This window comes from Crinia signifera, chromosome 5 (assembly GCF_055691185.1).
Source record: "Crinia signifera chromosome 5, ASM5569118v1, whole genome shotgun sequence".
Classification (NCBI taxonomy): Eukaryota; Metazoa; Chordata; class Amphibia; order Anura; family Myobatrachidae; genus Crinia; species Crinia signifera.
Window position 1 is genome coordinate 138,690,620 of NC_139221.1, and position 16,555 is coordinate 138,707,174.

Here is a 16,555-nt window from a genome sequence, read left to right on the forward strand (position 1 = left end):
AGTTGTAGTATATGATCATGAACATAGTTACCAATACACGCTCATAGTGTGTCCCTCTGACTCTGTAGAGAGGACCTTGCTCACAAATTACATATTCAGAATAGGCATTATAGTATACCTGAGGACTGGACATGGCGAGATCTTTTCCCTATATATTAGAAAAAACTCTGCTTTACTTCCATTCAATAGGGGAAAAGCAGATCCTAATTTTTTCCAGTACTTGCCGGGAGAGGGTTAGTATAAAATCTCCCCAGTTCTCAAGGAATATACATCCTGATCTTTCTTTTTTTGAACGGAAGCTTCTACCCAATCCATTAGGAATATATCATATATTTTTTCCAAAAACAGTTTCATAGATGGAGGCTGGGGCTGGATCCACATCTGCAGAATGGTTTTCTTTGCTGCAGCAGATATAGCCAACATGACTTTTTCATTGACCCTTCTATTCCTAATTGGTCTATCACAGGGTTTTATGCTTAAAATGGCCCAATGTGCCGTTATTTGAAAATCACTCTGTATGTATGTTGTAATAAACCGTTCTACATTCTTCCAGAAGTAAAGAACCGTTGGACAGCTCCAGAGGCAGTGGACCAGATTTGCTCCACCCAGCCCACACTTCAGGCATTTACTGTCATTGGACAATCCAATCTTTTTTCTCCTATTTGGAGATAAATAGGCCCTATGATAGATCTTTAAAAATAGCTCTATATATGTTGGCATAGGTAATATCTTGCAGATGGAACCCAAATGGGCATAAAGATCCTCCTCCGTTAGGTCTGTAAACACCTCGGACCATCTGCTTATACCTGTTTTCACCACCTTATCTTTAGTCAAGGTTCTGAAAAAATTGTAATAAAAGGAGAGGGCTTTTCTCCCAAAGTGTGGGCTAAGTAGCTGCTTATTCAGTTCGTAAGTTTACCTTTTAACATTGCTACTTCCAGAAACAATGTGTCAAATAAATGTCAGTAAGTGTGCAGAAATCAGTATGAAAAGAATATTCTCCTTGATTTCATTTTTGACATAATGAAAAATGTTTTTTTTTTATTTTAAATTTTCAATTCATTTCTCAATTTGTTATTTTGCATTTTAGTGTATTTTATACTCTGATATATTCTAAGAGTGAAAGTGCTCATTTCTAACACGTATGTAGTATGCCCATTATGTTATTATTTCTTTAATGTATTCACCAGTTGTTTATAGATTAATTACAGAAACCATTACCATAAAAAGTCGTCAATCGAAAAGTCAGTTAAAATAATTTATTGATACTGTATACTTAATTAGCAGCAACAGTCTGGTCTAACCAGGATCTAAGAACTGTCACACGGGCATATACTCCAGGAGAGGAAGCAGAGCAGGTAGAGCTTCCCCAGGAGACAATTCCAGCCAATGTCCAAGCACCATTTCTCTGGCACACAAGAGGTCCACCAGAATCTCCCTAAAATGAGTTACAAGAAATTACATTAAGTCCATGGATGTCAATATCTTGCTACATGCAGTATGATACCATGTTTAAAGGTGTTGATTGATAATAAACACAATGTCAAAATGGCCTACTGTGATATTAACAATTGGCAGATCTTGTTGCTGAGCTTAAACTCAAAGCATGACTCTTTTCTAATTTAGCCTTTTATGTAGCCAAATAAAATAAGAGCTATTAGTGAGGACAGCAGAACACCAAATATGCATAAAAAAGAACAGCTCACTGTCAATAAATGATTTGACATATTATACAGTATATTAAAATCTTTATCATACCATGCAGGATGAGGCACCGGAGGCTCCAGCACAGATCATGGTGGCTTGGATTCTTGTTCCCCAGTATCTCTGACATTCAGTGTTGGTCAAAAGAGGAAGTGCCACCTGCTGCAGTTTGCTTGGAGTGTTTTGTGCTAAAAGACATAAATGTACGTACAGTAAACAAATGTTTAAAAAAAAAATGTATCCCAACATTATCAACATACAGTACAGAACAATATGATACCCATATCAGCAATGCATCAAATTGCTCCATTCTTATTTGCTCAATCAATATACTGTAGATGTACATTGGCTATTCCATTGTAAGCCAGCTACAGTATATTCATATTAAGTACTCTACTAAAATTAATAATATTACAATAATAATACAGTATATTTATAACAAGTACTCTACTAAAAATCTCAGCAGCTGATAGTAATGTTATAAAAAGAGCTGGAAGGTTTGGTTTATAATAAGGTTGTATGTAAAGATACAAATTAAAAACATTAATAGTCTCCATTTTACGTTTAGAAAATTAATTTGATTCAATAAAAATACTTGAAAAATTAAATTGCATAAAACAATATATTTTTACATTTTTACATTTTTCTAAATTGATATTTTACTTTTCATACTTATTAATTAGTTTTGTCAGTGGAATTGTATTTGATAGAGAAAAAGACGAAAGATCTACATGACTTACTTGCAGCATTTACGTAACCCCATCCAGTAGTAACACATCTCTCTCCTCCATTGTAAACATCACTGGATACAGCAAGACACACAGGAGACACTCTAGTGTTGAGAGTAGCTGTACTGGTTAGTTTCAAAAGAGTGATATCGTTGGCGGTGGTCAGGGAACTGTAGCTGGGGTGTCTGAAGACCTGTTAACATTAAAAAATGTATTTTTATAAAAATATATTTTTCATCAAGTAACATTATGATGTAAATTCAACAAAGGATTCCATTTAATAACAATACATACCAATGGCCATATGGCATATTTATTGGAACATTACAATGTTACTAATGAATATTCTGCCAGCATTTACCAAGACATACTGATGACGTCATTAATGTCCTTCTTATCATCAGCATCCCCCACTCTGTTGCTAACAGGCTACCACTACAACTGTTGCATAAGCAATGGAATTCTGTGTTTGAGCATTTTGTAACATTCATCTGCAAATGTGCCAGCAAATTATAGTTGTTAATTAAATCATTAAATTTTGTTGATTGTAATGAGTTGTCTGACTTTTTGTTTATTTACTGTATTTATCATATTTAACTTACCCTGGAAATAGTTTTAGTTTGAATGGGCTCAGCACTGGAAGAACGATCGTATTCCCCCAGAATCACACGGTGGGCAGTTCTGTGTGTAATAAAATATTGTATTGTGAACAGGTTGTTGTGCTGTCTGAATTGTGTCTCTGCAAAGTTACTACTTATTTTTTATAGTTACTGCTATATTTTTTAAATTTTTTACAAGAAATCAGTTACTTTATGCATACTTTATATGTTAAGAAAAATATTAGGATATTTTTTTTAATTATTAATATTCAATAAAAATAAAGAGCTAGTTAATAAAAAAAGAAAAATAAAATAGTAACACAATAAAGGACTTGACAATACCATTAATAATTTCAATGCTTTGTAGTACTGTACAATACCATATTCAAGCAAATCTTAACACCCCCATTCCCACACAAACCCAGTTGGCTTGATCTTGAGTAATACAGAAAGAATATTTATGCAAATGGTGGATGTTTTTGAACTGCACATGCTCCTACAATATTTTGCTAAAACTTTGCACAGTGAATTCAATCCATAGTAGTGATCGAGTTGCATTGTCTCAGATATTCATTGGAAATGTTATAAGTAGAGACAGGATTATATGCATTTGCATATTTGCATATGCATTTGCATATTTTGCCCATTCTCACTGGTTATTGCATATTTTATCTAAAATCTATTGATGGTGCATATTTTAGGCCCTGCCCTCTTCCCACCCGCGAGTCACAGCACTGCTTTGCCCTGTAGCTGCTGGCCAGGTAGTGATAGAGTGTGCAGCCTGGGGCAATATGTGCGCGGGTTGGGATCATTTGGTCTATTGCATTATGGTCGAAAGTCATTAGGTCGAATCCATTAGGTCGACATGCTAAAAGGTCGACATGACTCTAGGTCGACATGGGAAAAGGTCGACATGATTCTAGGTCGAAAGGTCATTAGTTCGACAGGTCATTAGTTCGACAAGGTCATTAGTTCGACATTGTCTATGTCGACATTCACAAGGTCGACGGGGTTTTTCACTGTTTTTTTACCTGAATGTCAACACAGTCGACATGGACACAGTTTAAAGTGCACTGCATCCCCTCGCATCGCTCGCTGCGCTCGCAATGCGTCGGGCACGGTGCCTCGCTACGCTCGGCACACTATTTTATTCTCCCACCACGCCCTAGAGGATGGTAGGGCATGAAATACCGCCTGTCGGCACATGTTGGCTCAAAAAACAGTGAAAAACTCCATGTCGACCTTGGGAATGTCGACATAGACAATGTCGAACTAATGACCTTGTTGAACTAATGACCTGTCGAACTAATGACCTTTCGAACTAGAATCATGTCGACATTTTCCCATGTCGACCTAGAGTCATGTCGACCTTTTAGCATGTCGACCTAATGGATTCGACCTAATGACTGTCGACCATAATGCAGTAGACCAAATGACCGCATCCCATGTGCGCAGAGTGGGGAACCTTGGATGTATGCTATGTCTGACACTGCTCTAGGCTGCCAATCCATTTTGATAAAAGTCAGTCAGAGCGGATGCCATTATGAAGCTCCTGAACCTTTGCCTGCCCCTGGCCTGGGACTTTACACCAAGAGGCAGATTCTGCAGCAGAGGAGGTGGGCGGAAGGGTTGTGACATCACGCGGCGCAGAGGAAATGCCGTGTCACAGTGAGTATGTGGCGCAGGGAGGAAGCCTTCCACTGCGCCGCCCTCACACGCTATGCTGACATTTGATCCATCTGCGCTTGGAGATGAGGGTCCGTGTAGTTGATGCAAGAAGAGCTTTGGATGCTGCAGCAGCCAGGAAGAAAAAAAAGTCCTGTATATAGCACTAGACAGCTGCAAATGCTGTGGGCCTAATGGGCCTATTTTGAGGTTTATTTGCAACTAATTGTATGCTGATTTTGAAATAAATATGTTAAAAATTACTTTTTTTTATTATTTAATGTAGCATATTTTAACACTTTCCATGCATATTTTAAGTATTTTTCATGCATATTTGCATGCATATTTCAAGCTTTTTTTGTTGCATATAATCCTGTCTCTAGTTATAAGTATTCCTCGGTGGTGATTGGAAGGTGACTATTCAGATGTACTGTCTTACGGGCATGTTATGGAAGTGTTGCATGAATATTGCCACTGGTTATAAACTCAGATGCTTAAACTCCTAAGTTGAAGGTCCTACTCTAATGTAGAATCTGCACATAGTATGGAGATGGTACTGTCTATCAATGCACTAAAGGCAGGGTTTAAAGTGGTCCTGCAGAGGTGTTGAAACTTATTTCCCATTCCACGGCACCCTCCCCCTTCCCCATTAGGCAGAGCTCAGGCCAGTGCCAGAGTTTTAGGTACCCCCTGCAAATGACAAAAATGTGTGCCCTACCTCCCATACTTTATAAAGGGACAGTGGTCTCACAAGGAAGGGGGTCACACAATAGTACCCACAATTTAAATTATGCCACAGTGTCACAAATAATATTCACATTACACCACATGTAGTGCCCCTGATTTATATAACACAACATAGTAGTGACCCTTATTCACATTATGATACACAGTTATATATGCACTTCTACATTATATATGTATGCCACACAGTAGTGTCACTTACAAAAACTGTCCACAGTAGTAATGCCACTTATACACATATGCCTTATACACATGTCCCTCTAGCAGCACCATGCCAAGCTTCTTCGTCTCCTGGCGGTGATGCCATGACATAACATATGTCATGCCAGAAAAAAAAAAAATTCTGTTGGAATTGCTGCGCATTGGCTGTATTGGAGGTGGAACTGAGTTCCCCCTACCATTATAAATGGTGGAACTCAGGTCCACCCAGCTCCCATCCACTTTAATCCCTGACTAAAGGATTTTTGCATGTAAAGATGGACAATTTAAGAGCCTCAGTCTTTGCATATGCAGACTTATGATTGTACACATTGAGAAAGTTTTTCTTTACTAGAACTAACATATTGTTGCTGATGTGACTATGCAAAAAGATGCTAAAGTGGTCTCAGCAGAATCTGCCCCTGTGTATGCTTCTAAACATGTTTCCTTATTTCAGCAGTAACATCAAGAGCATAATACTTACGTGACACCACAGTGAGCAGCAGTGACAACCCAGAGAGTGTTGATCAGAGAACCACCACAGAAATGGAACCCAGTGTTGTCCTACAGATATATAAACAAAAAACATCACTTTTTTGTGCAATGCGATTTACTGTCTTCATTTGTAGATTATTTCCAAATACAATGGTGAGTATTTGTGCCTGCTCTATGGTTGGCCATTAAAAAAGAGTGACCATTTATGTAAAACCATTGTAGGTTTCCCCATCAAAGAATGTCTATGTTTGTGCTTGAAAGTGGGAATGGGGTGGGGCTAAGTTGTGTGCTAGCTAAAAAAAACAATATATACAGGGAGTGGCCCTAGACAGCAAGTTCTATGTAATGAGATGATCTACCTTGCTGAGGCCTCCATTGCTAGACAAAAAGAGAAAAAACATACAGCTGAACAATTCAAACATAACAAATTAGAGTTGTAAAACATTTTGCAATAAACATTGTTTTTTGCATAATTTTAGCCAGGGTTATGGACTTGACTTGCATCTGGCAGGCTTGCAATGGATGTTGTCTTTATTCTTTGATAAGTATGAAATACTCCTGCTTACTTGTGTATTCCCCACTGCATGGACTTTGAAATGTTTTGATTAAGCCTCCTTGTCTTTGAATGACTTTTTACTACATAAAAACTTTTTTCTTGGATAAAATCTCTTTGCTGGTGTGCCAGTTTATGATTATATATATATATATATATATATATATATATATATATATATGTGTGTTTATTTTTATATATATATATATATATATATATATATACATATATATAATACACACACATATATTTAGAAAGAAAGAGAGAAAGAAAGACAAGTGGTGCAGAATATACTGTAACATAATTTGAATTATATGGTAATCCTTAATAAATAGGTAATAAGGTAGGACCCATATTTTTATATAATATGTCAGCTGTGAGGTGATTTATGGCTGCTTGGGGCCTCCTCTATAGCACTATTGTTTTTTGTACAGTATGTTACTTTTTATACAATGCTTTTTTTCACACAATTATCTTTAACTTCTTTAACACTTCTAACATATGCAGTAGCTGCTTTTATCACTATTTAACACTTCGATTGATACAATAGTGTAATGCCTTGGGGAGGATTGGCTGGGCATTTTGGTGGTGTCCCGTGTCCTAGACTTGAATTAAAATATTAGGTACTTACCCTTATGATGTTACCTGGCTGTGGTGGGCAAGTCAATAACCCTGGCCAAAAAAACTCTATTTATTGCAAAATGTGTTACAAATATAATCATTACTGATTGAATAGTTCACCTGCATCATTATTAATCTTTGCATCTAACAAAACATTGTTGCACTCCCTACCATTAGTGGCAGAGACCCAAATAACCAATATTTAGGAATATTTTTTTATATGAAATGTTAAGACGAAATCATACCCCCTTTAAATTGTAAAAGTGGGGTTGGATGTAATACATTGCGAGTCTGTCAGCCGTTTGGGCTGCTGGACAAACACAGATGTTTTTTTTTAAATGGAAAGTCATTCACAATGTATGGTTTTTCCTTGCAAAGGTCACTGGACTTGAACTGCATTACATCCAGCCCATGGTCACTACTTTTCATTATTTGAAGCCACTTTCCTGACACGCACACTGGCAACACTGCGTCTGCTTTGGATATGAAAAACAGGTATTTACTACGAAAACCTAATCATTTGTAGGTTAATTAACATTTTTATGTTACCTGCAGAGACACTTGCCATGGCCAAGACCCAGAAACTGCATTCTCACCATTAACGATCCTGGCATATCCGGAGATAACAGGTCTGACGCTTGGCACACCACAGCCTAATGGATTATAATTCAGTAGGTATACATGTAAGGATTAATTAGAGTACACATAAAATGCTAATGCAGACTTGATATTACTTACCATAGGTAGCCCCTAGCAGAGCAAGGCAGGACAAAAACCAAAGAATTGCCATAGTGATTCACTTCTTTAAGGTAAGTGGACTATGGAAAGGTTTGTTTGGTTTATATAGCATCAAATAACCAATCAAATGACAGCTCTATATATAAAAGATAGTGTACACATTTTTAAACTATGTTATCAAAAGACCTTGAATTGCACTAGAATATTTAATCAGCTGTACACACAGGAAACTTGTGATACTCTGAGAAGAGGAAATTATTTGTCAGCATGCAAATCTATCTTTATATATAACTGTATAATACTAGTTATAACCTTGTCTACTGAAAAAATAACTATAGTGTATGCAAATTGTCTAAATTAATCTATACCAAATTCACAGATACCTTTAACTCACAATAGGGAAAATTACATTCATGAATTAATTCAATATTTTAGCACTCATTCGTGTTCTATATATTCTGGAAACTGGCATTTTTAGATAAGGTAAAATAATGCGTTTATAAATTAATCACAGATGCAAGGTACTCAGAATGGCTGTTCACTCAGAACAGATCCATTACACCACCTTGATGCATTTATTCACTTTCTACATATTTGTAATGCATATGCACCCACATCATATGGATGGAAATGTTAATATTTGCTTGGAATCATACTTTATCTGATCTAAGTGGCTGAATTGGCCCTTTTCATCTACTTGTGCAAGTAGCTGTTGGAGATGGAGCAGGGCAATTTACCATAATAAGCCATGTGACATCATGATGTCACACAGATTGAAGAGGAACATTATTCTCATTGTTTTGAAACCAGTTATATTGTCTAGCTTTATTATTGTCTAGCTCTATGATCAATATATTATGTTCTCCTTTCTTCATTACTCCTGTTTCTTAAATAAGCCTTATTAAACGTCTTCATTTATTATTATGGTTCATACTGCAATTTTAGTTTAAAAGCCACAGATTTCTGCACCCAGAATATAAAGCCTCTGGGATGATTTATAATTTTTTATTTGTTGGGTATGGATGCAAAGTCAGACATCCAGAAATTATGATTTCTAAATTAAATTGGTTTCTTACCACTATTTTACCAAAAGATATTACCTTTCTATTAATGTCTCCGCTTTTGGAAATAAATATGTTTATTTTACTTTTTGCTTTATATGTCGTATTTTTCCTTGTTTTGTCTTGTTCACCTACTTTCCTCATGTGTTTTCCCCTCCCCATCCGGGTCTACTTGTTTTAAGCAGCAATTTTGGTAAGATAAAATGCTTTTTATTTTATTTATATCTGTCTCCTGACACAGCATGTCTAATATCAAAATAGGTTCTCTTAATATCGGAGGTTTAAATTCAACTGCTAAAAGACTAAAGATTTTTATTTAGCTAAACGTGACTTAAGCTGCCCATACACGCTGCTAAGAATCCAGCCCATGAGGTATGATTGGCTGACCGCCCAGTAACATGCACCCTTGCAGACATGTACTGCCGGTGTGGTGCATGCACAGGAGGGGAGGGGGTGGTGGCAGTACTCTGATATGGGAATGCCTAGCATTTCATGGGCGCTCCCATGAAACGCTGGATGTTCCCATGAAAATGGAAGCATGGCACGGTGTGCCCTGTCTCTGACCAGAAGCCTGCAAATATAGGTCAGTCTCCACTTAATTATATTTGCGAGCCCTGGAGAAATCATTCGATGGTCAGTGACCATTGATTGATTTCTCCAACAGTGGCACATGCAAGGGGATGTGTTTTTATAAAACATACCCTTGCATGGATGCAAGGATATATGCTGGCGGGAAGTGGCGATTTGGCAGGGCGGCAGGGTGGTGCAACAACTGCTTGGTAAGCTGCTTACTGGGCAGTTCAGAATGAGGGCCTATGTTACCTTCCACTATTTATCTAGATCAAACTGGTTTTATCTTAGGTCACCACTCAATTTTTAATGTACGGAAAATTTTAGAAACAATTCTGTTTTTAAGTTCACCCCAAAACTCCCTGATTGACTTATTTTATCTTTAAGGTGCGCACAAATGGATAGATATCGGATCAGAGAGTTATGTGAGGCCATGATCAGGGGTGTTCTCGATACCTCACACCCCTTCCACCCCTCTGTCACCTCTCCATTACGCCTCTGTCACACCCCCACCACTGGCAGACAGAGAGAGAGGCAGACATCAGGCATGAGATTTCAAAACTCCTATTCATTTGAATAAGGCAACTGATGATTGGCTGAGAGATCTCTAATATAGATCCTTTTGAAGAATTAACCATAACAGACTGTTCTGCTTTTAGGATACTGAAGTAGATATACACCGCTCATCCTTTCTACCTATGGCGATTGTACCACCAGCCTGTCATGGTGCGCCATGGCGGACCACGGCGCGTGGCATTGCAAAGCTTGACGATTCGCAGTGGCATCTCGGGATGAGTGTAATACCAGTGATCATCCACCATATGTCACTTTTTGAAAACCTCATTGCGCATGCGTGAAATTTGTGCTGAGGCGCGTGCATGAAGCACAGGAACTACAGTAAAGTACACTTTGCTTAATCGTGTCCACCGCATCTTGTTCCATTATAATAGCACAAGACTAACGCGATGAACTCGATTACAATGTTAAAAATATTTTAACATTGAAACCTATGGCAAAATCGGGTCCATCGCGTCGGTCGCGTGCATTAACATGGCACGCGACGCGACCAACGCGATGGACCCGATTTTGCCTTTGCCGGCAAAATGGACCTAATTTCAAAGGAAATCCGGTCCATCACGTTAATCGTGTACCTTAAGTTAAGGTACACGATTACTCCCGATTGTGGCCGTTCTAGGAAACAAGTACCAAAATGGGTTTCTTGAAGTAGGACGATGTCAGCTTTTTCACAGTTGAAAAATTGGATGGCCATGGCCTGATTAGAGGCAGAGTTGAGGCCATTTGCATTAACCGTTAAAATGTTAAGAGTCATGGTGGATGGGTATACAAGCAGAGCATTGTTGAAGAGAGCAGAGAAGCAGACCATCTATGGAAGGTGAGAGATGGAGATATGAGAAGGGGAAGGAAAGAAGAGGGGATCTGTATAAATATACAGAAAGGATAGACCTTTTCCTAAATGAGGATTGGGCCATATATATGGGAAGGACAAGCGTTGTCCCTGCGCTTCTTTCGATTTGGTGTGTGGCTTTGGAGCATAAAAATTAAAATGAGAAAGATAGACATGTATTAGAGGAGAAAGAGAATGTGACCTAGTGACAGGGGGAGAAGAAACATTAATACATTATAAAAAACTAATAAACTATTAAATGAGTTCTCAGCAGTGTTTACTAAGGGAGAGAAGACAGTGAAATGCACACGTACCACAAATGGAATGAACAAACCGGATTAGACCTTGGTTAGACCTCACCTCACATAAGGGGGGAAATTTACTAAGAATACGAATTATACGACAGCATGCCTCGTATGCTTTGTCATGTTCCGGAGGGGGATTTACAAAGCAGTCAAATACGACTGCTTTGTAACCCTCCGATAGCGTATAAATTCGTATTAACGGCCATAAATATGGACGCTAATACGAATTAGTGGAGGCAGTCTGCACGGATCAGTCAGATCCATGCAGGCTGCAAGGTGTAAAAAAAAAAAAAAAGAACCAGCCCCAGGCTCAACCAGCCAGCAGGGTAATGCCACAGCTGGGGGGAGACTTTTTATACAAGTCCCCCTGGCCAAAGCATTAACCCTCTGACCAGTTAGCCTGGCCAGGGGCCCTGGGAAGTGGGGTCCCCCCAATAAAGGGGTCCCCCCCTACAGGACTTACCTAAAGCCTGGTGCTGTCCTCATCAGAATGATTCTATTTGCCGCTCAGCGGCCAATCCGAAGCGCCGCTGAGTGGCCAATAGAATCATTCTGATGAGAGGCTCGGAAGATGACACATCTCTGCACCTCTCAGTCCGCTGGGGGGAGATGCCGGAGTCGCCGGCAGCTTGAAGAACCTGGAAGAACTGGACTACGGCGGATCAAGACTGAAGAACTTCCATGGAGGACTTGGGTGAGTAGGATTTCCTTCCACAGGTCCCCCATGGATTTCTTCGGACCCCGGACCGGACACCGACATTCAGATCAACATTGTGAAGAATGCCAACATAGATCCGGACCAGGACAAGGCACCAGATCAAGACTCTGGGACGTACCTACGGGATCAAGATAGGTAAGTATCAGTATGTGTGTAATGCATGTATTAAAGTTTTATTTTTCTTATGTCAGTGTGTGTTTATTTTACTATTTTTTTAACTGTGGAACTACAAGACCCAGCGGGCCCTTTAATGCCCCGCAGGCTGGGACTTGTTGCTCTCCAAGTCCCAGCTTGCAGGGTAGGCTTGCTGGGACTCATAGTTCCACAGTTAAAAACAATAGTTTAATCTATTATTTTACACACAATCAGCTCGATGCCCACCACCCAGGGGCATCGAGGACAGCACCAGGCTTCAGCCTGGTCAGGAAAGTCCTGGAGGGGGGGGGGGCCTTTATTGGGGGGTCCCCACTCCCCCAGGACCCCTGGCCAGGCTGACTGGTCAGAGGGTTAATGCTTTGGCCGGGGGTACTTGTATAAAAAGTCTTTCCCGGCTGCGGCATTATCCTGGTTCTTAAAATACGGGGGACCCCTAGTCATTTTGTCCCCGTATTTTGGGAACCAGCCCCGGACCTGGAGCCTGGGGCTGGTTGTTAAAAATCAGGGAACCCCTATTTGTCGGGTTCCCTGATTTTTAATTACCGGCCCCGGCTCTTTCAGCCTGGTGCTGGTTACAGCTGTGGGGGGACCCCACGCTGTTTTTTTATTTATTTATTTTTCTATTTTTTTTACACTGCAGCCTGCACGGATCTGACTGATCCGTGCAGCCTTAAAGCAAATACGACAGGAAAATAAGGTGTATTTTCCTGCCGTATTTTCGTGGCTGTTTCATGCCAATTAGCAGCCGTATTATCAATACGGCTGCTTAGTAAATCAGGAACCACCGCTCTTTTGAATGGTGATTCCTGTCGTATTCTACCGATGGTGTAGACATTCGTATTTGTAAATACAAATACGAATGTCCCATCATTAAGAATACAAAAATACGTTTTTTTTTTGGCATAGTAAATGCCAAAAATACGTATACACCAAAAAGAATAGTATTTTCGTATGAATTTTTTTAGTAAATTTCCCCCAAGGAGTACAATTCTGGGCCCCACACTATAAAAAGGACATCATAGAATAAGAAAAAATCCAAAAAAGAGCAAAAAGCTTATTAGGGGAATGGAGAATTTATGCTACGAGGAGAGATTAAGCAATCTGGGACTATTTACACTTGAGAAGAGACATTTAAGGGGAGACATGCTCAATACGTACAAATATATCAGGAGCCAATATAAGGAACTGTCAAACACACTTTTATCTGCTAGAAAAGAATCTAGGACGAGAGGGCACAAGTTTAGATTAGAAGAAAAAAGATTTTGTTCATCTAGAAGAAAAACTTCTTTACGGTCAGAGCAGTCAAACTTTGGAACTCTCTTCCTGGCAAAGTGGTGTCGGCAGACACAATAAATATGTTTAAAATAAGGTTGGATAATCATTTATTGGTTAAAAACATCCTTGGGTACAACAAAGGATAAGCTATTATAAACCTAGGTTGAACTAGATGGACGCAAGTCTTTATTCAGCCTTACCTACTATGTAACAAGCTGTAAGGTCTGGATTGGTCTAAGCATAGTAATATTGTGGATTGAGCAGTGATGCCGTAAAGTAACCAGTTTCAGTCAATTTGGTAACTATAATTAACAAATAGATAAATAACCTATCTATTACATAAGAATTCAAACAATGCATCAAAACCTTGACCAAAATTTGGTCTGGCTCCTGTAAAGAAACTGTCCGTCATTTACATCAAACAAAAATATTAAAAACAGGATAATAAATTGTAACAGTAAAATGTTATAGTTATGTAGGTGATATCACTTAAGGCAATGATGGTCCTTCATGTAGTAGACCATTCTGGGGCTGGGGCCTTGGGAATATGAGCTGAAGGTGAGAGTTGATTCTGAATTGACTCCAGAATGACGTAAATTATGCCCAGGGTCTTGAGCAGTTCATAGCTTTGAGCGGGGGGTTTGATGGTATTTGTAGATCCATCTTTAGAGACTTGCAGTTGAAAAGGAAAACCCCATTTGGGTACTTATTTCCTAGCACGGCGCCCATCGCATAAGATTGTATGCCTTAATTAAGGCATACAATCTATACAATTGAAAATATTTTTAATTGTATGTACAATATCGCATCTTATGGATCTCATCTTATGGATCTCATCTTATGGATCTCATGGATCTTATGCATCCATAAGATGCATAAGATCCATGAGATCCATAAGATAAAAGATCCATCAACACCAACCCGAAGCGTGGTGAGCAGTGCGAGCGCGCAAGGGGCGGTGGCACGCGTCCTCCGACCTTTTCATACCCCCACTATCCACGTCGGCGTGAGTTGAACTTATATAGTGTGGTGAGCGCAGCGAGCCACCGAGCCTGATGCGTGGCGAGCGGATGCGTAATACCTGTAAACAGGGGCGTAACTATAGCACCGCAGCCCCAGCCACTGCATGTGGGGGCGCCGGGGGCTGCGGTGCTATAGTTACCCCCCAATCCCCCGCTGACTTACGTATCTTGCTGGTCCCGGCGGCTCCGTTCTTCTGATGAGGACCACAAAAAATGGCCGCCCCCATATAGCAAACAGTTCTCTGAAACTGTCTGCTGTACGGGGGCGGCCATTTTGTGGTGGTCCTCAGCAGATGAACGGACGGAGCCGTCGGGACCAGCGCGATAGGTAAGACGGAGGGGGAGGGAGTTAGCATAGGTGGCGGGGCGGCGGGGTGCTCGACGGGGTGGGGGGGGTGCTCGATGGGGCGGCGGCGGGGGGTGGGTATGGGCGCCCCCCCCCTAACGGCGGGGGGGCGCCCAAAACGTAGCTACGCCACTGCCTGTAAAGTAATCTGCGTCCCCTCGCAGGGCTCGGTGGCTTGCTGCGCTCGCCACACTATATAAAATCAACTCCACGCCGACGTGGATAGTGGGGGTATGAAAAGGTCGGAGGACGAGTACCGCCGCCCCTCGCGGGCTCGCTGTGCTCGCCACGCTTCGGGTTGGTGTTGATGGATCTTTTATCTTATGGCTTCTTATGGATCTTATGCATCTTATGGATGCATAAGATCCATGAGATCCATAATATGAGATCCATAAGATGCGATATTTTACATACAATAAAAAATATTTTCAATTGTATAGATTGTATATCTCGTCGATCTCGTCCATGCACAAACACATAAGATGTATGCAATGCTTGTGATATCGTCCCGACACATACAATCTAGATCGTGGGCGCCATGCCTCGGAAATAAGTACCCCCATTTGTATTTGATGGAGTGGTTACGGAGTGCCTTAGTGATGTTAATGAGATCTCTGTGTTTCTTAAGTGTCGAATGTACAAGATCTTGAAAGATCTGTAGTTTGGAACTAGAGAAATAAATCGAAGGGCACAGCACACATAACTTGTTCTTTGGTTTTGTAATAGTGAAAATGTAGAATTATATCGCACGGGGGTTGGGTAGGAAGTGGTTTAGGTTGTAAGGCTCTGTGAGCGCAGTCTAGGTGGAGTAAGGTTTTGGAGATACTAGGAACCAGTTGTAAGAAGAGATTTTCAAGGTAGTTAGGGAGTGATACAGGTGTCACACTCTCATGGATGTTACTTATGCGGATGTTTTTACATCGGTTGCGAGTGTCGATTTCTTCTAGATGATCGTTGAATGTTTCCAACTCGGTTTGAATGTCTGTAAGTTCCTGCTCCACTACAGTTTGAAAGTGACATATTTCGCCAACATTGTGTTCCAGTGAGTCAGTGCGTGAGCCCAGATCAGCCAGCTCAAATCTGAAATCAGTTAACACTTCCCTCATTTCCGATTGGATCATTTTCATAACAATGGCCACTATATCACATGTGTTAAGTGAGGTATCCAAGGCATTGGTATCTTCAATGTCAATGGAATGGTCTGTTGATGGGGAAGTTCGAGCCATGGAGCTGGCCTTTTCCCAGGCTCGCAAAAGGCTAGGTTTAGGTGTCTGAGGATTTTTGCAATTCCTCTGCAACATTATGGTGGTGAGTGAGAGAAAAAAGTCCTAGGGCACTGGTAATGAAGAACAAAATAGGTTGCAAAGATAAGGACAAATAGTGAGGTTTGGATGGGAAGAGGAGGACAATGACAATGATGATTTTAGAGATAAAAAGGGCAGCACTGTAGAATACATAATTTTGAAAGGGAAGACATTTTCTTTAGAGCATTATTACTGCTGCTCAAAGGAACATGAACAATTTTCCAGATATCTGGTGAATTTGGAATGTCAGAGTTGAGGGGTTGATATGCAAATATGAATGGTGAATTAAGGTAAATAACACCCATTTGGCACAATTAGTCTGCCACCTCAAACTGTATTTGATCTTCA

General features: G+C 40.2%; 1 protein-coding gene across 1 annotated transcript; it reads right to left on the reverse strand.

Annotated features, from left to right (window-relative positions):
* Nucleotides 1-1,276: 1,276 nt before the first annotated feature.
* LOC146005739 (chymotrypsinogen A-like) lies at nt 1,277-16,204 on the reverse strand. The gene is made up of 7 exons (XM_083145165.1): nt 15,730-16,204; nt 7,857-7,960; nt 6,123-6,202; nt 3,035-3,113; nt 2,445-2,625; nt 1,759-1,892; nt 1,277-1,438 (listed from the first exon to the last, which is right to left on the reverse strand). The coding sequence occupies exons 1-7, from the start codon at nt 16,202-16,204 to the stop codon at nt 1,277-1,279; spliced, it is 1,215 nt and encodes a 404-aa protein (XP_083001291.1).
* Between the last annotated feature and the right edge of the window lie 351 nt (nt 16,205-16,555).